This window comes from Syngnathus acus, chromosome 2 (genome assembly GCF_901709675.1).
Source record: "Syngnathus acus chromosome 2, fSynAcu1.2, whole genome shotgun sequence".
Lineage (NCBI taxonomy): Eukaryota > Metazoa > Chordata > Actinopteri > Syngnathiformes > Syngnathidae > Syngnathus > Syngnathus acus.
This window is the reverse complement of record NC_051088.1, coordinates 8,936,372-8,959,378: the sequence shown is the minus strand read 5'-3', so window position 1 is coordinate 8,959,378 and position 23,007 is coordinate 8,936,372. Positions and strand designations below refer to the sequence as shown.

Genomic DNA, 23,007 nt, shown 5'->3' with positions numbered 1-23,007 from the left:
ACTTATGGTATTACCGTTAGTGCGGTACTGTCGCAAAGTTGTGTTTAAAGTTGGGGTCAAGGGCATGTTACCAGTTAGAAATAACGAGTAAAACAATAAAATCTTTATTGGATTTCATCTACAGTGACTGATTTACTCTGAAAGTTCTAACAGGAAATTATCGAAGAGCTCCTGAGCCTTGTTTGAGTGCTGTGCTGGTTGGGGCTGGTCAGTGTTGTCACAGGGCAGCATGAGACTGTCATCTTGGAGGGGATGTGTATTTTGGAAAAAAAAGTCCGTTTGACGACTCGCCCGTTTATAACGTAAGTAAACTGTATTCAACTAATTTTATTCTAGAATTAACTTATTGCAATGGATTTGATTAAATGTGTGGAAGGAACAACTATCCACAGTTGAAGCACAACAGCCACGCAAAGAACTACGCATGCTTGTTGAAAAGTCTATTTGTAGAATTTTCACGTTATTATGAGCATCTCAAATTGTGCCTGATCTGTTTTAGGATGAATATTGTGCGAGTGAGACAATTATCTTTATAAAGTTCAATTTGATTAATTATCTGGCTCCTTGCCACATAATTTAAAACCTTGTTGAACTCAAACTTAAACTGCCTAATTGCAAAGTAGCATATTCTCACAAATGACAATTTTGGAACTTTGTCGTTTGTCTTGGATTACTATTACTTTGAGTAGCATTCCAAGCTGCTTTGTTCATTCACATCTGTTGCAAGATTTTTTTACATTCTTGATAAATTTGCACACTTAGGAATGTCAAACTCTTAATTGACTAACTAGAACAACTTGGGTCAAGCAAGATAATGTGTGTAGTGGTTTTGCTACAACAAATTTGGTGATAATCCACCTAAAGCAGATAAAGCAATTTGTTTGCACAGTTTATCACTATGGTACAGAAGGAATCATAATTGCACCTCTCATGTTTGTGACCTATATTAACCAGGAACTAATAATAATGAATGACCAAATGTACAATTAAATGTTTGACATTAGTTAAGAGCTGCGCTCGACCAAGTGACATTATAGAATTGTAAAACAACAACTGTAAGGATTAGGGGTGTGCGGTTTTCGATACTTAGTGTACGATACGATTCAACAATGTAACACTTTTCAAAAGTATTGTTTTAATTTGATTTGTCAATTAAAATTGAAAAAATCCAGTTTGAACCGTTTTTTCTTACACCCCTTGTAATGATGGTTTTATAATGGTCTTCAATTACATATTACCAGCAAATCTATGGTGTGTTATGTAAAACTGAATTGGTTTGTAACATTGAAATGATGACCAGATGAGAAATGTCATTTGAGTATACCAAAGAAGATAAAGGATTTTTAATAATTCTTTTGGCACATTCACGTGTGTGATTACGTGTTGAATATGGGCTCTGAAAAATGCCCCATAGATCAATGCAGGCATCACGCCGGCTCAGCTGTTAGAAAGACAAACTAGAGGTTGACGTAATGTGTGCCCCAGCCAGGAGTGAGAGCTGACAAGAACAAATAACTTTGATGGGCTGTGGAGTGTACTATACACTTTAATTTCAACATTCTGTATTGAATACAAACTACTCATTAGACAGGGGCAGCCAAACAATAGTTGTTTTAATATTTTCTGTGCTGTTGTTAGCATTCTGTTGGGATGACTGTGATCCCTTTTTCCAGCTTTTCCAAAGGTCCTCACCCTTACAATCAATCCCATCTTATGTGGGATCGTGAGATCGCTTGTTCGTGGGAAGCTTCCACTTCCCACTGTAACTTCGGGCGGAGCAGAACAGACTGCATTTGCCAAGTTGCTCTGTGGGTATTAATAGAAGTTTTGGCTGCTACTTTGATCCCAGTTCCCCACTTGTTCCCGAGCGAACCCTTGTTTCATAACACAAGACCCCCATGATTTCCCCACAACTACCCCCTCTAAGCTGAAAAGAAACGTGTTCTTATTTTAGAGTGGAGAATAACGGAGATGTCAGAGCTGGCAGGAATGATTGCAAGGATTTGTATAAGTATTTTCAGTTTTCAGTCTTGAAATAACATTTAAGTTAAGTGCTTGTAATTCACATAGCAGCTAGTATCTGACGGAAAATTAGAATGAAAAATACACTTTGTTGTAACATTTACTGACATTTACCACAATTTTAAAATGACATTTAAGTGAAGAGCTTGGAATTTAATTTGACACGTCACATAGCAGCTGACGGAAAATTAAAATAAAAAATACACTTTGTTGTAACATTTACTGAATCGTGATATATTTGGAGGGGCTTTTAAATGGTGAGGACAATGCTAATGCAATGTGAGAGTCAAGTGAATGTTTGTGTAATGTAATTTGAGCACACAGTTGTTACGCTGTTAAAATAACAATATTGCAACACTGACATGTGGTATAACAATATCATTGCTTTCACAAATTATAATGACTGCCTGCAGACAGAACGTTTTCACAGTGCGTTTTCTCCTTCATATTTTTATATTGCAGCCTCATTAAAGAATTATCTCAAATGTCATGATTTTACACACAAGCTACAATGACATCATGGAAAAATTACTTGTGCTCGAGGTCATTGACCTCCTGAAAGATGAACCGTTCATTCAGTTTGAGGTTAGGAGCCCTCTGGAGCAGGTTTTCACCCAGGATGTCTCTCAACATTGCTGAATTCACATTTGTGTGTGGTCTGTAATAGATAAAAGAAATGTTTTAAGATTTGAAAAATCCTTACGTGTACCAGAACCCTTAGACCTGATTGCTGCAGAGGGGTTCACTTCTTTCCACAGAGGAATGCTGGAGATCTGACAGAATGAGCAATGGTTTCTTGGTCACTTCTCTGATTAAGATACTGCTCCACTGATTGATTAGTTCAGTTGGTTGGTCAGCTTTGGAAAGAGTCCTGTTGGTTCTGAACTTCTTAAATTTAAAGATGATGGAGGTCACTGTGCTTACTGGGTTTTCCCAAGCAGCATAAATCATTTTAGTAATCTGTTCTCCAAATATTTGCCTCAGGGCAAGCATGTCTTGGAAATTTACAAACAATTTATTTGACTTTATGTTTTTTACATCTACGGTACTGAATATGCACAATGTTCCGTTTCAAATCATGTCCAACCAAATCAATTGACCAAATTTAAACTGCAGAAATACTTGAACCTCAATTGTACAATCTTCCCAATTTGCATGATAGCTCAGAAATCCCTCGGAATCCAACAGCTGTTTAAATACTTGTGATACATTTGGGAATCGACAGTGACCAGAAGGAGTCAAGACAAATACAAGACAGCGCATGAATTTGTCAAGGGGCAAACTGGGGAATAACCTCGGTGTGATTAGATGAGGGGAAAGGGAGTAGGTTTCGGGGTGAACTCGGTGTCATGCTGACCATAATTGAGATGTTTGTCCGGGTGCGCTGGATTTCCTCAATGTTTGCTCTGTGGGAGTTCCCTTTAGTTGTCACATTGTTTTCTTGTGTTTCATTAGATTAGGCGCATTAGCAAAGCAACTCGGACGCACAATGCGACATTATTTTTGTTTGTTTTATGAATTAATACTGAGTTGTATTGTTTTGTACAAATGGTTGTTTCATTTTACATTTGTATGACAGTTATAGTGTATGAGTAATAAAGCGTTTTGGATATTAATATTTATTCTCGCGGTTTGCCCCCGTAAAATTGCATCGTAAAGGATATTTTTTTCAATGATTTTGTATTTTGTTTATAGTCTGTTTTGTTTGTTTATCTGGGTTTTGGTTTCGCCCCAGTCTCTCCAGTTTTTGTAGAAAAGGTGTCATAACAGCATTTTGGAATCATTTTGGGGGTTGGAATGTATTCATTTATTCCTCTCCAATGCATTTCAGTAGGCGTCAATTATACGCAGATTTTTGCTACTCGTTAGCCAGCCCAGTTGACTGTTATTCTAGCTTTGTTGATTTAGTTTGGGACAAATTGTTTCTAAATCCAAACAAATTGGGTGGTCAACCAGCATTCCAGAGTGGATTGGGTAAGATCTGTAAAGTTCTGATTTGTTATTGTTTCACCACAATGGTCAGTAAACACTTTCTCTCACGTACTTTGCTTCTTTTGAAGCACCAGAAATAAATTCTGAGAAATAGCTATGTCAAGTCTTTCATTGTGCTTTTGAATTGCATTTTCATTCATATAGTATAATTATATGAAACAGATTCATGACAAATAGTCTGGGAGACCTTCATAGGTGAGTGTTCTGTAGTAACAGCAAATTTAAATACTTAACAATCATTTAATTATTATCAAAAGGTTTAAAGGCCTTTTAAAATCAAGACCTGGACTTTTAGAGAACCAAATGTCAATCTGGGATGTAGCCCCTCAGATGGGTTAGGACCCAGGTCACAGCTCAAGTACAATGGTGGACACGCTCACAGCCCGTCAGACTATTGCCTTGCGCTGTAGCCAGGAAGCAGACTAGCCAGGGGCAATGTAGCAAAGACAAAAGAGTCATATTGTCTTGAGAATTACTCTATTAAAAGGAAAAGAAATTTCTCACATTAAAACCATTCATTTTTCTATCAAACAGATGTTGGAGGATGACTGAACAGATTGCTGGCAAACTTCAAGGCTTAAGAGCCAGTAAAAAATGAATAAATAGTTCTTTTTGGGGAGAGGTTGTTCCAGCAAGTACTACAATGACTCAAGTCAGCACTCAGCAGAAGTTGCACAGTCCTCTGGCAAACTGCCTTTAAATGCATTTTACCGGAATAGTCACCCTGAAGCTTTCACATTTTTCCCATAGGCAAAAGATTATTAGGATAAACGGGAAATATGTTAGGAATCACCCTATTTGTCTCGAACTTCAGCTTGTTCGGTCCAGCAGATTTTGCATTTGTTACAACTGTAAAACATGCATTCTGTTCTCAGTAACTCAGGCAGTACTAAAATTTGTGTAGCTGGTCAGGGATTGTACAATTGTGTCAGGCGGACAAGCAGTTTCCTCTGTTCAACATTTGTGGATAGTTGTGTCACACTACCTTTGTTTAATTCATTGGCAAGTTCCACTTAGTGTAGCTGCCATGATGTCATGCTATTCTTTTGGTATCACTAACACACCCGTGGGGAAAACGTAATCCTTATCAGAAGATAACAATCCAAACCATACCGCGGAGAATTGCATTGTGCTTTTTTAGTGGAACCATATCTGTTAGCCTCGTTTCTATCCAGCACTCTGAGGCTGTTTCTGATTGGTACATTTGTGTGTGTGTGTGTGTGTGTGTGTGTGTTTACTTTGCAAAAAGGATGCAAAATCTGACCCACACAAAACTTTCAGGATCCTAATATTGAGTTAATAGTTAAAGTCCAATGGTACCTTTCATGTTGAAGCACCGTTAAAGTTACCACACACCACTTATCACATGAGCTATCAGTGCACCTCACTGTGTCTGGGTTACCTCGTGCTTTGGTGTCAAATTAGTCAGTAGCAAGAAGTGCTGCTTTTGTAAAGCAATTCTGTGGTGAACCTTTGTCAGGCACATAGTATATGTGCTTTACTTGAGGGTTGTTGGGTTTCGGTTTTTGTTTTTTCGCTCATTTAGCCGTATCTTATGTGAGTGCTGTCGTGCATTTGAGACCCATTTGTTTGCACTGTTTGACAGCTATCAACTCCCTGCCAGCTGAGTATCATGGACCAATGTCTCCTACTCGATGAAAATCCTCCCCATGTCCCTTTGTGTGTAACAATGGTTTATTTTTACCTGTTGGCCTATATAGAAGTGTTTATGTGTGTGTGTGCGTGCGTGCGTGCGTGCGTGCGTGTGTGTTTATGTGTGCGTGCGTATACGTGCGTGTGCGTTCGTGTGTACGTTTGTCCTGGTGATGGGATTGTCAAAGGAGGAAGTGGTTACAGGATGACGGAATGGGAGATAATCGTGTCCTACAGAACCTTCATCCTTCCTTTACAGAGTCCTCAGTCATACAGTACATAAACTCTCTTACTGTATGGACATAAAAACTGTAAATTGTTGAAGTTGAAAAAAAGGTGAAAAACAGCATCATTATGTGAGATGTATTGTACATGTGTGGTTTTTTTCTGTACTGAGAATATTGCACATAAGCGCTATTTGAAGGTGTTTTCTATGTTGCTATATAGTGCATTTATTTATTTACTTATTTATTTATTTATTTATTTATTTATTATTGCATTCATGCATTTATTCATTTTGGCTTGGGTTTAAAATCAACTTGTGAGTCTCATCCTGAGTCTGTGTTGATTTTCTAAAATGAAGTGCAGTTGCTGTGGGAAGAAAAAAAAACACGTCAAGTGTCTCGTTCTGCCTAGATGTTTACATAACTGTGAAGTTGTAAAAGGCTAAAATGTATGGCAACATGCAAAAAATATATATTTTTAATAAATAAAAGTGACTGTCAAATGTGAAACTTCATGCAATGGCTGGAGACATGGGCATGGAAGCCTTCTTCCATACATCTACTTCAGACAGTGCGTGTGTCAATAATCCTAAATCTGGTGAAGCAAAACAACAATGTTTGGATTTCCCATCAGCCTGCGTCATGACCCGCAACCTCATGAGTGCAGTGGAGGTTATTAAAGCAGGGTTAAAGGATGTGGGATGTCCATATCTTCTTAAACAAATACACAATGGTTAGCATTTAAAACCCCACTGGAGCAATAAAAACAGACGCCCCCTCCCCATAAGAAATAATGGAAATACTACGGAAGAGGATTAGGGCCAGTGAAGAAAAAAAAACGAGGGGTGACAGGATTCTGACTTTTTTCTCAGAATTCTGACTTTATTCTCAGAATTCAGAATTCTGAGAAAAAAGTCAGAATCCTGTCACCCCTCGTTTTTTTTTCTTCACTGGCCCTAATCCTCTTCCGTAAAATACAAACCATCTTTGGTTAATAAAAATAACTTTTGTATCAACACTTTCTAAGCAATGTATTAACTATATTACAACTGTAAAACTAATATTAAAATGTGAAAACAACCTATTTGACAAGTGTGTCGTAATGTGTCATCTAAGCATTGTTAACGATCACAGGTAAGAAAAGATTATATGGTGACTACTACTGTATTTTTATTCCCTTCTCACATTCTTCTCTTCACAACCAAGGGAACAACAAGAGCATGTAGAAGCGATTTACTCCACTTTATTATGACAAAATCTGCTTTATTATGACAGTAACTTTCGAGTGCCTGAAGCACTGTTTCTGTGGAACATTTCCATTAAATTTTTTCCATATTATTTGCCAAAGCTGCAACAGTTAAAAACTTCTTTGTGCTACCAACTGCTATGCTGTATTACATCTCACGTCAACACAGTACTCGTCAGATCGAGTAAATTGTCATTATTAACTTCAGCAAGTTTGGGATTCATATTTTGGCACGCTGAGCAGAACTGCAAACGAGCCATCATGTATTCATACTTCTTAACATGTTTTTGTTTTGTATTACGAAAACTGTGTTGCTCAGTGACATGTCTACCTGTGGTTCCCTGAAGTATAGCACATTCTATTTGACAGTAACTCTCAGTCTAAACATTAGAAGTACAAAAAGTGTGCTCCTTTAAAGGAATGCTTGGAAGACATCAGCCGTCTGTCTGTCTTGCTCCAAACACAGGCCGTCTTCCCATGAAAGGGAATTATTTCCTTAGGAGCAACCCACAATACAAAGTACTTGGCCATGGTACAATTATGGTCAGAAGATTTGCTAGGAACAATGTGTTTGACATTATGAGTTTTAATTGGAACAATACATTCCCACTGGCAGCTGTTTATGTAACGTACAAGGCGTTCTTTATTCTTGATTAACAAGGTGTATCTGCATGTCTACAAGGGACTTTTTAAACCCCCCGAATTCTTAAAAAATAGCTGATCAACAACAAATTTGGAAAAAGTATGTGTACATACAACTTGTGTAGATGTGTCAGAATTCCTGCATGGAAGAATGAAGTGTGATGAATTTGGACAAGTAAAATAATGGAAAAAAAGCACGACTTAAAGTTTAAAAAAAAAAAGTGTGCGGTTGAATTAACTTGTCAGTACTGTAAATGTGGATTTTCCTTCAATAGGGCTGTTAGTGCTTCTCACGATTATATGAATAATTGTTAAGCTGTCAATTATTTTGTCGATTACTCGATTAATCAGATTTAAAATGATTAATTACATTATTTATTAGTGCTTCTCGCGATTATTTGAATAATCGTTAAGCTGTCAATGATTTTGTCGATTACTCGATTAATCAGGTTTAAAATGATTAATTACATTATTTCAAAGTAACAGTACAGTAAATGCACAAACAAATTGCGATTCATTTTTTCCACACCCGTAATTTCCATTCTACTGTTGGAAAAAACTGGAGTAAACTTGGCCGACCAGTGTCCAAGAACAGATTGCGCTTGACCTTTAAGGTTTCGGTGTACATAGGTCACATTCCTACAATTATGGTTTTCTTGAAAGATACTTTTTTTTCTTGAAAGATGTATTTACAGGAAACAGTAAGGACAATCACCCATGAACTCAGTTTACAACAAAATAAAACACTGACTTTTTGGCCAGGTCATCCAAACATTCAATGATGTGGTGTTTGTTTTCTCCCCTTAAGGATTTAAAACTGCTCCAACGGAAGAAAGACCTCGTTGTTAAAAATGCTACCCTGCTATCGAAATTGTTCTTTCTCAGATGATGACCAGTCATAGTCAGAAAATCTCTAGGGAATTTGCTGTCCTCTTGTATTTCACATGACTTCTTTTCTTGATAGATGAACAAAGCATCAACGCGAAGACCACACATGATGGCTTCTAATGTATTTTGTTGTTCCTTTAGTGACATGTGGCGGAGCAGAACCCTCTCACTGATATTTGCACTGTTGCTGGGCTCAGAGGTAAGTACACTAAACCAAATGACTGATTGTGGTAGTTGCCCGCTCACCTTGTTTGATGAGGTCTGGAGCTCTTTCTAAAATCAGTGGGGAAAAAAAAGTAGTCGTTAAAAAAACAAAATGGAGCAAATTTCATAGGCAACAGCTTACGACGTCTATGAAATCCAAAATATTGGGGCGATCATTGTAAAACAAAAAAATTAATATGAATTGGTCTTGTATATCTATGTGAGCATACATTTTGATGACAATAAAAGACAATTAATTTTCAGTGGTGGTTCGCTTTAATATTTATTGTATGATACAACAATTAAGTGAGTCCGATGAAATTGGAAATGAATCGTTTGAGAGAGGGTGGATCTTCCTGAAATGAATCTTGACCACTATCCAGGTTACATGGTGCGATGATGTGGAATACAAGACTGCGGATGACCAGCAAGAGAATTTGGGCAACATATCAACAGTCCTTGGAACGACGCGTCACGAGATCCTGGCTGCGCAGTTCGAGTGCTACCTGAAGATAATCCGCGATCCACCACGAGCAGAAGAAGGTGATGTGTTTATTTAACTTGTTGGATAAGAATGTGAAAATGTCTCTACTATGTATTTATATTCTTTATATTTACAATGGGAAAATTCTAAACAAATCAGGGGTCGACCAGCATCTGACAGACTGAGGTCGGCAAAACCATGAAAAGAGAAAGCAAAGTGGCCACATGTGTCATTTCAAAGAACACAGTCGTTTCTCATTCCCCTCAGACGCCCTTTTGTGTTTTGGTGCTTCAGTAATTCATTCAGATATACGTACATACTGTACTGCGGTTGCTGCAAAGAAAGAGGATGTGAGTATGAAAGAAAGGAAACTTGGCCTTTGTCTGGTGGAGCTGCTTTTTACAGCTGCTTGCTTCTAATCCGCCTTTGAAATGGTATTTCGTGATCGGTTTCCCAGCATGCTGCTGGGCAGCTTGCTACTACCGGGCTTCCGGCTATTGTCGGACAATACGATCGACAGTATTTTGCAGAGTTAATTTATACGACGGGGAGTTTTAAATGTTTAAATTCTTATCTATCTGCGTGACTATGCCGCATGCATTTGTTAGCTCTCTATTCACGGTAACAATTGAGTTTCCATTTTTCAAATCATGTTCACAAATTGCCATATCCAATCATCCACCATTTCAGTCATTTGCGCCTACCTTGTGTGAGGTACTCTGAGGTCAAGGCTTCAAACATTGAAGTGAACTTTACAACATTCGTGGCAAATTTCAAACAATTAACCATTGTTATATTGTCTCAACGCATTGGTTGTAGTATTCCTTTTGTTTCATTCCATTAGAGTGGAGGAATCCTTTGTGTTTTCCAGGCCTCATATGTTCCCGTATTTCATGTATCTACTGCCCCCTGCAGGTAATTACTGCAACCGCACATGGGACGGCTGGCTGTGTTGGGGGGATTCGTCTCCAGGGACGGTCATACAGATGTGCCCTGAATACTTCCACGATTTTGACCCTGCTGGTAAGGCCAGGACAAGGTCAATACAAAACCAATTATTCAATCCTGCAAAGTCGATTTTACCATCTTGTTCAACAGAAAAAGTTACCAAAGTTTGTAACCTTGATGGACAATGGTTTCACCACCCAGACAGCAACAGAGTGTGGTCCAACTACACACAATGTCAGTTCTACACTAAGGACAAACTCAAGGTGAACACAATACACTCAAATCTCGTTCTTAGTGGTACAATGAAAAACTGTAAGGAAAAGCTATTGGGAAGCTTGTCTGAAAATAACTCCAATTCAGGTGGTTTTTACTTGTTTTGTACAGTTTGCCATCAGTCTGTACTACCTGGCCATGGTGGGACATGGCCTCTCCATTGTCTCCCTCATCATCTGCCTTGTCATCTTCTCTTATTTCAAGTGAGTGAATTTGAGTCCTTTCAAAGTCTGTGCAAATTTGTGTTTTGTTGTTTACCTCCAGGTGACACAACTTTGTTAAGATGCCTTTAAAAAGCCCTGCTTAGCTGGGGCTGTTTGCTGAATTCATGTCTTCGCCACGTATGTTTTTACTCTCTGAGTGGCTTTTGAAAAGCTAACAAATGACAATCGGCAATCTGTATTTTTACAGCGGCAACATAGACGCCAGCGTCCTCGCACCTTTGATGCATTTTTTTCAATATCCAGTCATCTGCAAGGCATTTTATTTGATATATAGATATAGATCTTTATTGTCATTGTCACATGTACAACGAGTTGTCAGGGTAATGTTGTCAAAAGACATTCAAATCCGAGTAAATAAACTCTTCAGGGACCATAGCTGGTGGTATAATAATTACGATTGCAATGATTTGACACACAGATGTATTTCTTTTTCCACACTATTTCTTTTTCCAATAGGAAACTGGGTGAATGGAAATGAATGAAAATGTGGAATGCTTTGTTCATCAGTCGAGGATCCACTGTATAAACAAAAACACTTTTTGGGAATGAAAAATGTGTATATCTACAGAATTTGAATACACCCATTATTAAGAATGTGACACCTTTGCCTTTTTTTCAGGAATCTTAGCTGCCAGAGAATCTCCCTCCATAAGAACATGTTCCTCTCCTTCATTTTCAACTCGATTGTAACCATCATGTGGCTCTCTCTGACAGTCGCCAACAACCAGGCCATAAACACAAGCAACCCTGTGAGTTCACCACACCGTAATAATGACAAAAATTGTTTGTGGTGATTTTAGTATTAGAATTCACACCTTCTCCCCTGGTAGATGAGCTGTAAAGTGTTGGCTGTGCTCACCCAATACACGTTGACCTCAAACTACTTCTGGATGCTGTGCGAGGGCATCTACCTTCACACGCTCATTATCGTGGCCGTCTTTGTCGGAGAGCAGAAGCTCTTCTGGTACTATGTCTTGGGGTGGGGTAAGTACTGTCAACATCATCACGTCATTAGATGGACTTTGTATTACATGTCTAAAATCGCACCGGTCAAAGTGCTGGCTACCACTTGTTTACAGACTGATACCAGTACTCGCTGAGTACTCACCGATAACCGGTTACCAAAATCTCTAGTACTTTTTTTGGGGGGGGGGGGGGTGTACTGATTACATTTTTGATTAAAATCTTTTAACCCAATGGAATTTTCAACAAAGACCATTTTTCTGACACAGATGATGATTCACTAATGTGTCAGAATACCACCAAGGAAGACTTACTCAATTTCAGATTTTTTTTTCTTTTAAGTATTGGTAACTGGTAACCTCCATGCCTCCTAACCTCCAAGAGTACCTGATCGCTCAAAAGAAGGTTGTAAAGGCTCAATGCTATACCTACTATTAGTACTTACCCATCCCTAATTTTTAAATGTGTTAGGATGTGTGCATATGCATGAGGTGTCAACCTTTGTACGCACGTGTAAATGCAATTCGATGTGAGTATAGACGGGGATTTTATTTCGTTTGCTTGGGATACGTTATATGAATAAGCTATCATTGTATTGATACAAAATACAGTCGTCAAAATGTACATAGAACAAGGGGTAGAATGGAATCTTTTTTTACTTCTTCCTATTGCCTTTCCAACTGTAAAAGTGTGCTGAATGACTATTTTGATGTGCATACTGGAAGAGAAGTCTAATGTGTGTCTCTATCGTCAGGCTTTCCCATCATTCCTGCCATCACCTATGCTGTTGCTCGTGGGCTCTTCTTTAATGATAAGTAAGTGACCAGGGTAGTGATGTCATCATGGGTTATGGATGAGGTCATGTATGTGTGGGTTGGGATTAATAGCAGGTTAGGTATCAGGATTAAGTTAGGTTTTTGGATTAGGAATTTATTTTGGAATGACACTTTGGATTTGGTTTAGGGTTCATGATGAGGTTAGGGTGAAGTCAATAGGTTAGTATGCCTTTGTTTTAGGGTTTGGGATTAAGTGAAAGTATCCTTAGCATTGAAGTGGATTAGAGATTAGGTCAACCCCCGTTCCCGTGCTTTATTGTGGAACGATTAACTAATTCTGTATGCGTCTCAGGTGTTGGATCAACTCAAACACTTACCTGCTTTACATCATTCATGGACCCATCCAAGCAGCGCTGCTGGTGAGCAATTGATTACAGTATCCTCTCAGCAGATACTTGATTAGGTACACGTGGACATTCTGTTGAGCTGCAAAGAGATCCAATGCTGCAACTAATAGTGGTTAACATGTTGAATTGATATATGTGTCACTCAAAGCTGAGCACTATAATATCGTACTAATTGCTCGCTCATCCACCTTTCTTCTATATGCAGGTAAACTTGTTCTTCCTCCTGAACATTTTGCGGGTTCTGATCACCAAGCTTAAGGAGACCCACTGTGCCGAGTCCACAACCTACATGAAGGCCGTGAGAGCCACGCTTATCCTTGTCCCTCTGCTCGGAGTCCAGTTCATTCTTGTTCCCTGGAGGCCAGAAGGGCGCATCAGCCGGGCCATATATGATTTCTTTATAAATATCTTCTGTCATTTCCAGGTAAGAACCATAAAACCTTTGCCATTTCAAAAGTGAAAATTAAAAAAGAAAAACGTAATAGTATTTGTTTAGTCTATATTATTTACTTCTCACTGTCGCTATTTGGGTTACTGCTGAGATTATTAGGGAGAAGGTCTTCAAAATTTCTTTCATTAAACTCGAGCATTAACTTCAGCTTTATTGTTGATTTATGATGTCTTTTACATCATGTACTTCAGAGCCACTATGTAAATTGTCGCTATTCTTCATATTGATCCTTTTATTTTACAGGGACTCCTGGTGGCAATTATATTATGTTTCTGCAATAGTGAGGTATGTTAACAATACAAGACACAAAGTCGGCATTAGTTGGACTCTCGCTCTTTGTCGAGTATATTGATTTTTGTGGGATGAGCGTCAATGTCTTCATTCTTGTGGTCTTCGGTGAAAACAATTGGATCATTATGTGGTCATGCTAACTTGTCAGTTTAATTTGATTTATCGGCTCGGTGGTGCACTGGTTAGCACGTCCACCTCACAGCTAGGTGGGTGCTGGTTTGATTCCACCTCCGATCCTCCCTGTTTGCATGCTCTCCCCGTGCCCACGTGGGCTTTCTCGGGGCACTCCGGTTTCCTCCCACATTCCCAAAACATGCTTGGTAGGCCGATTGAGCACTCCAAATTGCCCCTAGGTGTGAGTACGAGTGCAGATGGTTGTTCGTCTCTGTGTGCCCTGCGATTGGCTGGCAACCGGTTCAGGGTGTCCCCCGCCTACTGCCCGATGACTGCTGCGATAGGCTCCAGCACTCCCGTGACCCCCGTGGGGACAAGCGGTGTAGAACAGAATGGATGGATGAATATGATTTCAATGAACAATTTGGACATCTGCCGAAGCAAATAAAGTGCACTAGGCTTGAAACTACAATACACAATATCCTTGAGGTCATACCTCTGCTCATCAAGCAACTTGGCTCTCAATTGTCTATTTAAATGCCTTTTTATTCTTTATTATTCTATTTTTGTTATTATTATTATTCGATTTTGAGTGTCACCACTGTTTTGTTGTCACCATAAGGCCCAAACGGCACTGCAGAGGAAATGGGCCCAGTGGAAATTGGCGTGGGGTAAGACGGGCTGGGGAGAGACCCCCGTTAGCAACAGCCACTTCAGCTACCACCACAACTCATCAATTACAGAGACCAGTCGCGCCACCGTCAGCATGGAACAGCCTGATACGCATTGGAAAAGCGGCGAGGACGCTGGCTTCCTGTCCGGGAGGCAGCCAGGGAGAAGTGTGGAGTGCACCAATGGGGAGGTGGATGTGCTCAACAAGCCGCACCTCACTGAAATGTGACATAGCTGAAGGGGTATCTATTTGTTTGTTTTTTGTTTAAGAAAAAAAAATGTATCCTGTATTATTTTTGGACCATGAAGCGCATTTAAAGTCCTTTGATTTTTCTCCCGCGTGCCCCATGAATGGAAATCAGCTTTTCAGTTCGTCGTCTGTAATTCAAATTCCTTGATATTTATTCCAAGCATCTAATCGCATCGAATTAGCAGCACCTTTTTCTTCAAACCTTTTTCTTTTTTTACTATCGGAGCCCCTCCTCAGCTCCACTTGAATCAACACCCGTGTAAATTGCACAGCGAACAATAGCACACGATACCCAGCCCAAATCTAGCATAATAGCTATCATAATCTATCAAATACATAATCCGAATAATCGATTTGACACACAATACTTCAGAAAGATATTGCGGTTTATAATTGGAATGAATTATGAATGAAATGTATAATTGTATAAAAATAGACTTGTTCATTGATATTGCGCCTAATATTTTGGCTCTCCTAATTGTCCATAAACGGTAGTCCTACCTATTATTAGAGCACTTGCAAAACATGGATACATTTTGTGATAACAGCTTCGATTTACGCACATGTATACACTGTTAAATACACAATGTATATTATTTTGTAGTACTTATATTAAGTTAATGTACAATATATGGCTGTAGAATCTTTGATTTATTTCTCATTTCATGGATGGATGGGTGGACTACTTGAGAAAAATAAAAACTCCATTGGTCGCATATATTTAAGGAACTACTTGGTCTACTGTGAATCTTATTATTCAGAATATCGACCACATTCTTCAGAATATCAAACCCAAGTAACATGCAGCAGTACAAGCGAGGGGTAACAATCTTGAAATGCTATAAAAAAGACGAGGTCCCACCGAGATTTGAACTCGGATCGCTGGATTCAAAGTCCAGAGTGCTAACCATTACACCATGGGACCAGTCGGGGCGATTGTATATACACGCAGTACTTTAAATATATTAAAAAAGACATCGTTTGCCGAATGTTTACTTTTAAACTATATCAAACGACTAAACTATCCCTTGAACATGCCTTTTCGGTTTTTACGTAGCCGGAGTGCATTAGTTACGTCAACATTTGAAACACGACGAAAACGATTACATTCCACGCTCCGGCGCGCCCCACTCGCTTTCCCATTTATCACTAATCATACATAACTTCAGCATGACGTCTTTAAAGGCCCCAAGGAATTCAGAAACACGACCATGTCATGAACTCGTGAAGACGACATAAAAGTCTTTAAAACCAATCCGTGATCGTGTAATCGCAATGCAAACAGCAGTACACACGTTTTATGTGCCACTTAGGACAACTCAACAAAAAACTGTTACTAAGTTCCTTTAATAACCCAGAGTGGATCGCTCTTGTGTAAACTACTTTGGCTTCCGGTTTTGGATGGCACCGTTTTGGAACAACTTTTCACCCGCCTCATCCTGAACGATAAAGCGCCACTGCTTGTGATGACTAACTATTGCCGTGTGGAGGCGGTAAATTATCACATCATATTTTTTGGGCGGTACCCAACCACCACTATCTGCTCCAAAATACCAAAGCAATTACTAAATAAGACGTATTAGCCCATTTTAAAGTTTCCATGGTTACTTATAGGCATATGTATTATATATACTTTGGCACAATGGGGAAAAAACGTCGCTATGGAAACAAAGGCCAGTTTCAAGGCTGCGTTCGTGTGTCACCGGAAAATACGTAACTGAAAACCACTTGAAAACCTTAACCTAACTAGAAAATAAAGTTGCAACACACTATACCATTGCTTTGTTTATAATTGTCATTCGAATTATAGTACATTGTGCAAAATCTGTCTGATTTGAGTTTTTACAGTCATATACTGTGATTTTAAATATAAATATGTAATGCAATTATGTTTTAACATGCAAAACGTTTGCAAATATTTACTGCATTGATTTTTTTTTACTAGTGTTACTACTAGTAGAAATATCCATTAATCATGGTGTATGATTATAGCTGTAGATGTGTTTTTAAACATAAGTGAGGATTGCAATTGCAATAAACTCGCTCTCTCTATCCATCCAACAATAACAGCAAGGTGGTGCAAGGATATGGTAACCTGATGTCCTTCCAGCTTGCTCTGGAGCAACAACTTAATGGGAACACACACACAACACACACATGCACACGCACGCACACAGTCCTGTCCTCACAATCCCTAACACGTGAGTAGACCCCTCCTACTTGACCCCAAGCTCCTTTTGATTTGTATAAGACCACACAAACACACGCACAAGACCGAGCTGGTGTTTGACCATTGTTCGGACTTTGGTTGTTTAAGAATACAAATGGAATCAATACAGTTAGGTATTCCTATACCAGAAATACCGGTATTGGGGAAGGGTTGGGATTTGGAATGGCTATGGCATGAATAAATACATAGAATATATAAAATAGCCACCTAAGAAAGAATGGGGTTCGGTGATAATATGCTTTATAATACAATAGCGATTTGGAATAAATGGAGACAGTCAAAAGTTACTCCCCAGCATGTTAGCACAATCTTTATATTTAGTCGTTCATCACAGACATGAAGAACGTATGCCTTTGTGTATTATTGTCAGTGTACATGCATTGCTTCACCATTTCTGTTCAAATATCTCATGCTTGAAGTGACAAAGTTACATTTCCTCATATTTTGCAATTTCCACACTTTAAAATTATCAAACAAATTTAAAATGCAGGTATAAAAGGGTGACTTTATTTAAGATATTCAAAGATACTTGATCCTGTGTGAAAATGTACTTGTCCCCTAAACCTAATATGTTGTTGGCCCACCCTCAGGAGCAACAACTGGACTCAAGTGTTTTTCGTAACCGGCAACAAGTCTTGCTCATCAACATCTCAGTGGAGATATTTTGGCCCACTCTTCCTTGCAGAATTGCTTTAATCCCACAACGCTTATCAAGACTCAACAGTCTTTTTAAAGTCATGCCATAGCATTTCAGATGGATTCTGTCTGGACTTTGACCAGGCCAAACCTACATTATTTTTTCAAAAGCCATTCAGAAGTTGACTTTGGTGGTTTTGGATCGTTGTCCTGCTCCAGAACCCAAGTGCACTTTATTTTGAGGTCACAAACTGATAGCCCAACATTCTTCAACAAGATTTTCTCATATTGTTAAAAAACATTTTTCAAAGCTTTTATGTTGTCAGGAGAAAAAAAAAAAAAGCAAATCCCAGAACTAAAGCAAGCTCATGAGCCACCAGTGATCAGATGGTGAAGTGATAAATGCATCTGGATTGAATTATCATCGATATTCATTTGTCCTCAAGGCAATGAGGTCATTCTCCTACAATACTACCATCAAAACAAGAACGCATGCTTGACATAATCTGGATGCTGCTTTTGTGTTTTCAGTCTGGAAAGAGTTTACAACTTTTTGGACAACTCGGTGTTGTTTTGCCCTTTTTGTTTTTGCTGTGAAACAGAACTAGCATTATTTCCATCAAGGAACTGTGGGGAAACAGATTGCATCACTTGCCAAGGATGGGTGCGTGGCTGGTGTGAAAACAACCGTTTCCCACAGCAATTAAAAACCCACGTGAATCGACGGAAACAAAAGTCATGCAATAAACAGATTCTTTTGTTCAGACAATAAAAATTTTAGATGTTACCTGCTGACAATTTCGACTTCTTCAGAGCCGTCACGAAATAAAAGTCATGCGTATCGTTCAATATGCTTGCTTTGCTCACAGGACGTGTTTATCAATGTTGCTTTTTATACAACAAAAGCCACATGTTGGCAGCAGGAGCTTTTCTGGAATTAACTTGGCATGATTTCTTATTAAGAACTTGCATTAAGATGTGTTTACTGTTTCAAATTTTTGGGCAGAGAAAATCCTTCTTTGTCTTCTTTAAAGACAGCAGAGTAACCATGTGTCCTGTCCCCACTGAGGTTGCAAAGTAGTGAAGGGTCATTCACTCCACCAAACTGTGACAATGTGGGAAGTCGTGAGGACCCAGTTCAGGAAGCCAGCGGTCTTGGTTTAGTCTAGGGAGGAAGCTAATATCTTATTATGGTCTACAATGACCACCACACACTGATGTCTTATAATTTTGAATGTGTAAAAATAGAAGATCCTGACATATGAGGCTGACTTATGTTTGCGCTTCTTAAAGATAAAGAGTGTGTATTTAGATCTGTGACCCCGAGAAGTGCGACTATGATAAAATTCTACTAAGGCAATCAGACTCCCAGGAGGTTAGACGTTAGCACTTAGCTTTGGGCTGTTTTATTAAAATATCATTTGTGTAGCCTTAGATGGCCGAGTACGTTTGACCAGAGCTTCTTGGGTGAGGGCCCTCCACCTTTGGGTTAATAGAGTGTGATGATGCATAATGAGGAATGTGGGGTAAAAGGCCAACATAGACCATTCTGTCTTTAATTGACACGTTCTCAATAGTACATTGCATGCCAAAGGCGTGAATGGCTGGAATGTCTACAGATGTTTTCCTCCAAAATTCCTCCGACAGCTAGCAATTGAAGCACACATGTGCATGATGTGGGAACACTGAAGCAAGTGTGTGATTTCACCAGAAATGGCGTTTGGTTTGATTTCCAAAATAAATGATTCAACCAAACCCAAACATTCTCAGCAAGTTATCACTGGAGCACATTTCTAATAGATCATTTCCATTTGATAGAACGATATAAAGGGGTTATTCAATATATATAATGAAGAGCACTTTTCCAAAATGGTAGGAATCCATTTTTATTATTTGGAGAAAAATGATGTGGCAATTGTACATACATTGATTTTATCCAGTTAAAACAATTCATTGGCTCAGTGTGAGATTCCAGGTTTGAGTCTCTACTCTGGCCCTTCTGTGTGAAGTTTGCATGTGCTCTCCTTGTTTGTGCGGGTTTTCTTTCTCCTTCATTCCAAAAACATGCATGTTAGTTTTTTTCAAGATTCTGGATCGTCAATAGTGGGAGTCAATATACTAGTTGTCACTGTACGTGCTGTGATTGATTAGCCACCAACCCAGGGTGTACCCTGGAAAAAATAAATCTGGATGAACTCCATCTCGCCCACAACCGAGAGGAGGACAAGCGCTGTACAAAATGAATGGATGATCATTAAGTGTGGTTTGGAAAACATGACCTATGCTGTCGAAAAATGCTAATGACGCAATGGATGACAATCCGACATCGTATTTCCTCTCAAAGTTCCTTTTCCAAACTATAACAGAAAATAGACAAAAGTCAAATTAACAAATTCTCACCATTATTTCCTTTAATCAGAAGTGGAGATGAAGAGGGCGCTAAATGAGAAGTGTACGCGTGATTGTTGAGTGATTCGATGAGCAAGCACATGAGGGAGCTGTAAATATAAAACCACACCACTGGAGGAGAAGTGAATGTGCGGTTTGGATAATGCATGGATCAAATAATCATCATGTGTGTGTACAAAGTTCACTTTGGGTCGAATCATGTGCGTGCTTCTTCATTTCTTTTTCCCACACTTGGTTTTTTTCTTTTTAAAGATCACCTTAAACATTTATTCACAGATTGGCCCAGCTTGTGTCTCGCAGTGATGCACACACACAAACAAGCCCCTATTCCCCACTCCCATGAATGATTTAACCTAGACGTGTCAGGGAGCTTATTACTTCACCTGAGGAGGCACAACAACAGTGGTGATCACAAAAAAATAGATGTTTAAAATATTAGAAATCCAAAGTCAGCCTTGGTTGTATAACAGCTCACCGCTCATACATTCGATTTGATTACAAAAAAATCTGAAAATGTGTATTTATGTAAATGTGATAAAAGCCCTTTTGTAATCTATTGTAGTTCCTTCCCAACTTGACAAACATGAAATTAAATTTGAACTCAACCCAAATCAACTAAGACCATCTCTGCGTGTGTGTGTGTGTGTGTGTGTGTGTGTGTGTGTGTGTGTGTGTGTGTGTGTGTGTGTGTGTGTGTGTGTGTGTGTGTGTGTGTGTGTGTGTGCGTGCGTGTGCGTGTGCGTGTGTTGCTTTGTATCTTTTCAAAAAAGAGAGAGTGGCCAGAGGGGTTGGAAGGCCACTGTGTAATTTTCTATGTATAACTCTGGCTCCTAAGCAGTCACTGGTCTGGGTTCCAGTGAGTTTTTCTCCCCCTTTTTTTTTCTATCCAAATACACCAGCAGACAGGTCAAACAAAAGCAGCGGAAATCTCCAGATCATGATGGATTTTACACTTAGTTACACAGTCAAATCCTTGCTTAAACATATCTCACTCAACTTTTATTCATGGTGTACTTTAAAAACAACCACACCTGAATCAATTCATTTATTGGTCAAGAGCATTAATTCTAAGTTCCAAGTAGAAAAACAAAAACAAAAAAACACCAACATGTATTAAAAAAAAATATATATATATATATACACACCAACCAACCACAACATTAGGGTCACTCCCTAATTATGTTATCCAGTACAAGAGCTTTGTCAAATATTCTGCCTTTACAAAGAGAACAATATCCCCTTGTCATTGACACTGTCAACGTGATATTAAACAGATCTGCAAGAAAAAAAAACATTTGTAATAAATGTTCGTTTTCACATTTAATGTTTGCAAGGCACAAAAAAATTCTAAGCAACACAAAGGAATATCATTCGCCTAACACTGTATCATAATTGGAGTTTATCATGTTTAACTTACTGTCACGATATAAATAAATGCTACGTACTAGATGTTGAACATTCATGAACCTCTGTGAAACCCATTTAAAAACCCTATTTGTCTTATCAAAAATGAAAAAAAAAACAGATTTAACTGGGCAGGCATTGAACGAGTTATTATCTTTGCTTCAAACAGAGGTCAATATTTATCCTCCAAGTGATGTCATCTTTTTTGGAACACCCTGTATATTGTGGTTGTAGTTTATGGTCATGTTCATCTGTACTAAGAGCAACTTGTTATACAGTATTTGTGACTCACTGCACCACAATTTATTATGTCACATCAACCAAAACTCTTCTCTAAAAGCAGAATATTCCGTCCAGTATTTGATATCAATAAATTGTGCAAGTCCAGCTGAGGCTGCTCGGTGCATATTTTCAAAAAGAACTCATATCGCCGTTGTTATTCACATACATGATCCTGGAGTCACATGCTGGTGCTGGTGCAATCGTACAGCTTAGCATAATGCCGCAGGATGTTGTGATCCCTATCACATGGTTCTGCTTATGTATGAACTGAAGCCTATAGGCTACATAATGAAGTTTGACATGACAACCAAGTAAAAGAGAAAAAAAAAGATCCATTTCGTCTTCTGATGATCTCTGGATGAAGCCCATTACGACACGCAGCGTGACATAAATGTGTGTTACAAAAAGTGAGGTCATCAAGAGCATCAATGGCGAGCCGTACAATTGCGTTGTAAGCCCAAATAAATATTATGAAAATACAGTGGAACCTTTGAGTTGTTGTTTTTTTAATTCATATACACTAGCGTTGAAAAATATTCGGTGGTCCATTTCTAAGTGACCCCAAACATTTGACCGCTAATGTATTGGATATAAAATCAACAGATTTCAGTTAAGACTGCAAGATCACACATTAGACTGGCAGAGACAGAGGCCAAGAGTATAAGGGTAGGAATCATGGAGGTGGGTTAGGGTTAGACCGTCTTCCGCAAACAACATGCAAACTCCACACAGGGAAGGCCGGAGGGGTAAAATCGAACCCACAACCTCCAAACTGTGAGACGGACGTGCTAACCAGCGCGTCACCGTGCCGCCTCTATTATTATTATTATTATTATTATAATTATGGAACACATAGACGTTTGTCCTCTACAGACTTAAAGGAGGGTTAGTCACCCTCCATACAGCAGACCAGGAGGCAACTGCTTGGTTTAGGGATTTGGCATTCGCTAAATAAATAATAAATGATTATTATCCCATTCTTAATTCAAAATGTTCAGCTCATTTAATTCACCTTGGGAACTATTTTTAACCGTCCCACAATTAACCACATAAAAAAAATTCAAAAATATCTTACCCATATATTGCTCCAATTCGTCTTATCCCAGATATTCAACATCATTCCATATCAATAAATGTAATTCTATTTTTTTCCCACCAACAGCTCTTTGTTTTTGTTGAAACTTCTTCTTCTGTGTCGTCGTTTGGCCTTTTCACCTATCCAAAGAGGTTCTCCAAAACTTTTTTTTGTGTGTGTGTCCAAGACGAGTGATGTGACGTATACAGAGGCACAGACGGATGCACCGGATTTTTAAATGAAAACT

At 38.8% G+C, this 23,007-nt stretch overlaps 1 protein-coding gene and 1 non-coding gene across 3 annotated transcripts; one reads left to right on the top strand and one right to left on the bottom strand.

The window, feature by feature from the left end:
* The first annotated feature begins 167 nt into the window (after window positions 1-167).
* Window positions 168-15,456, top strand: calcrl2 (calcitonin receptor-like 2). 2 transcript variants are annotated; one of them, XM_037279574.1, is made up of 14 exons: window positions 168-302; window positions 8,809-8,866; window positions 9,255-9,414; window positions 10,271-10,378; window positions 10,454-10,566; window positions 10,688-10,779; window positions 11,420-11,549; window positions 11,631-11,784; window positions 12,518-12,578; window positions 12,892-12,958; window positions 13,152-13,370; window positions 13,641-13,682; window positions 14,425-14,473; window positions 14,546-15,456. In XM_037279574.1, exons 1-14 carry the CDS (start codon window positions 253-255, stop codon window positions 14,701-14,703), a joined length of 1,461 nt encoding a protein of 486 aa, XP_037135469.1. In that variant the 5' UTR covers window positions 168-252; the 3' UTR covers window positions 14,704-15,456. The 2 variants fall into 2 exon arrangements, with proteins under 2 accessions (XP_037135469.1, XP_037135459.1); XM_037279564.1 differs by having other exon boundaries at window positions 14,425-15,456.
* Window positions 15,457-15,577: 121 nt separating this feature from the next.
* On the bottom strand, window positions 15,578-15,649 carry trnaq-uug. Its single transcript has one exon. It is a non-coding gene; the product is annotated as a tRNA-Gln (tRNA).
* Window positions 15,650-23,007: the final 7,358 nt, after the last annotated feature.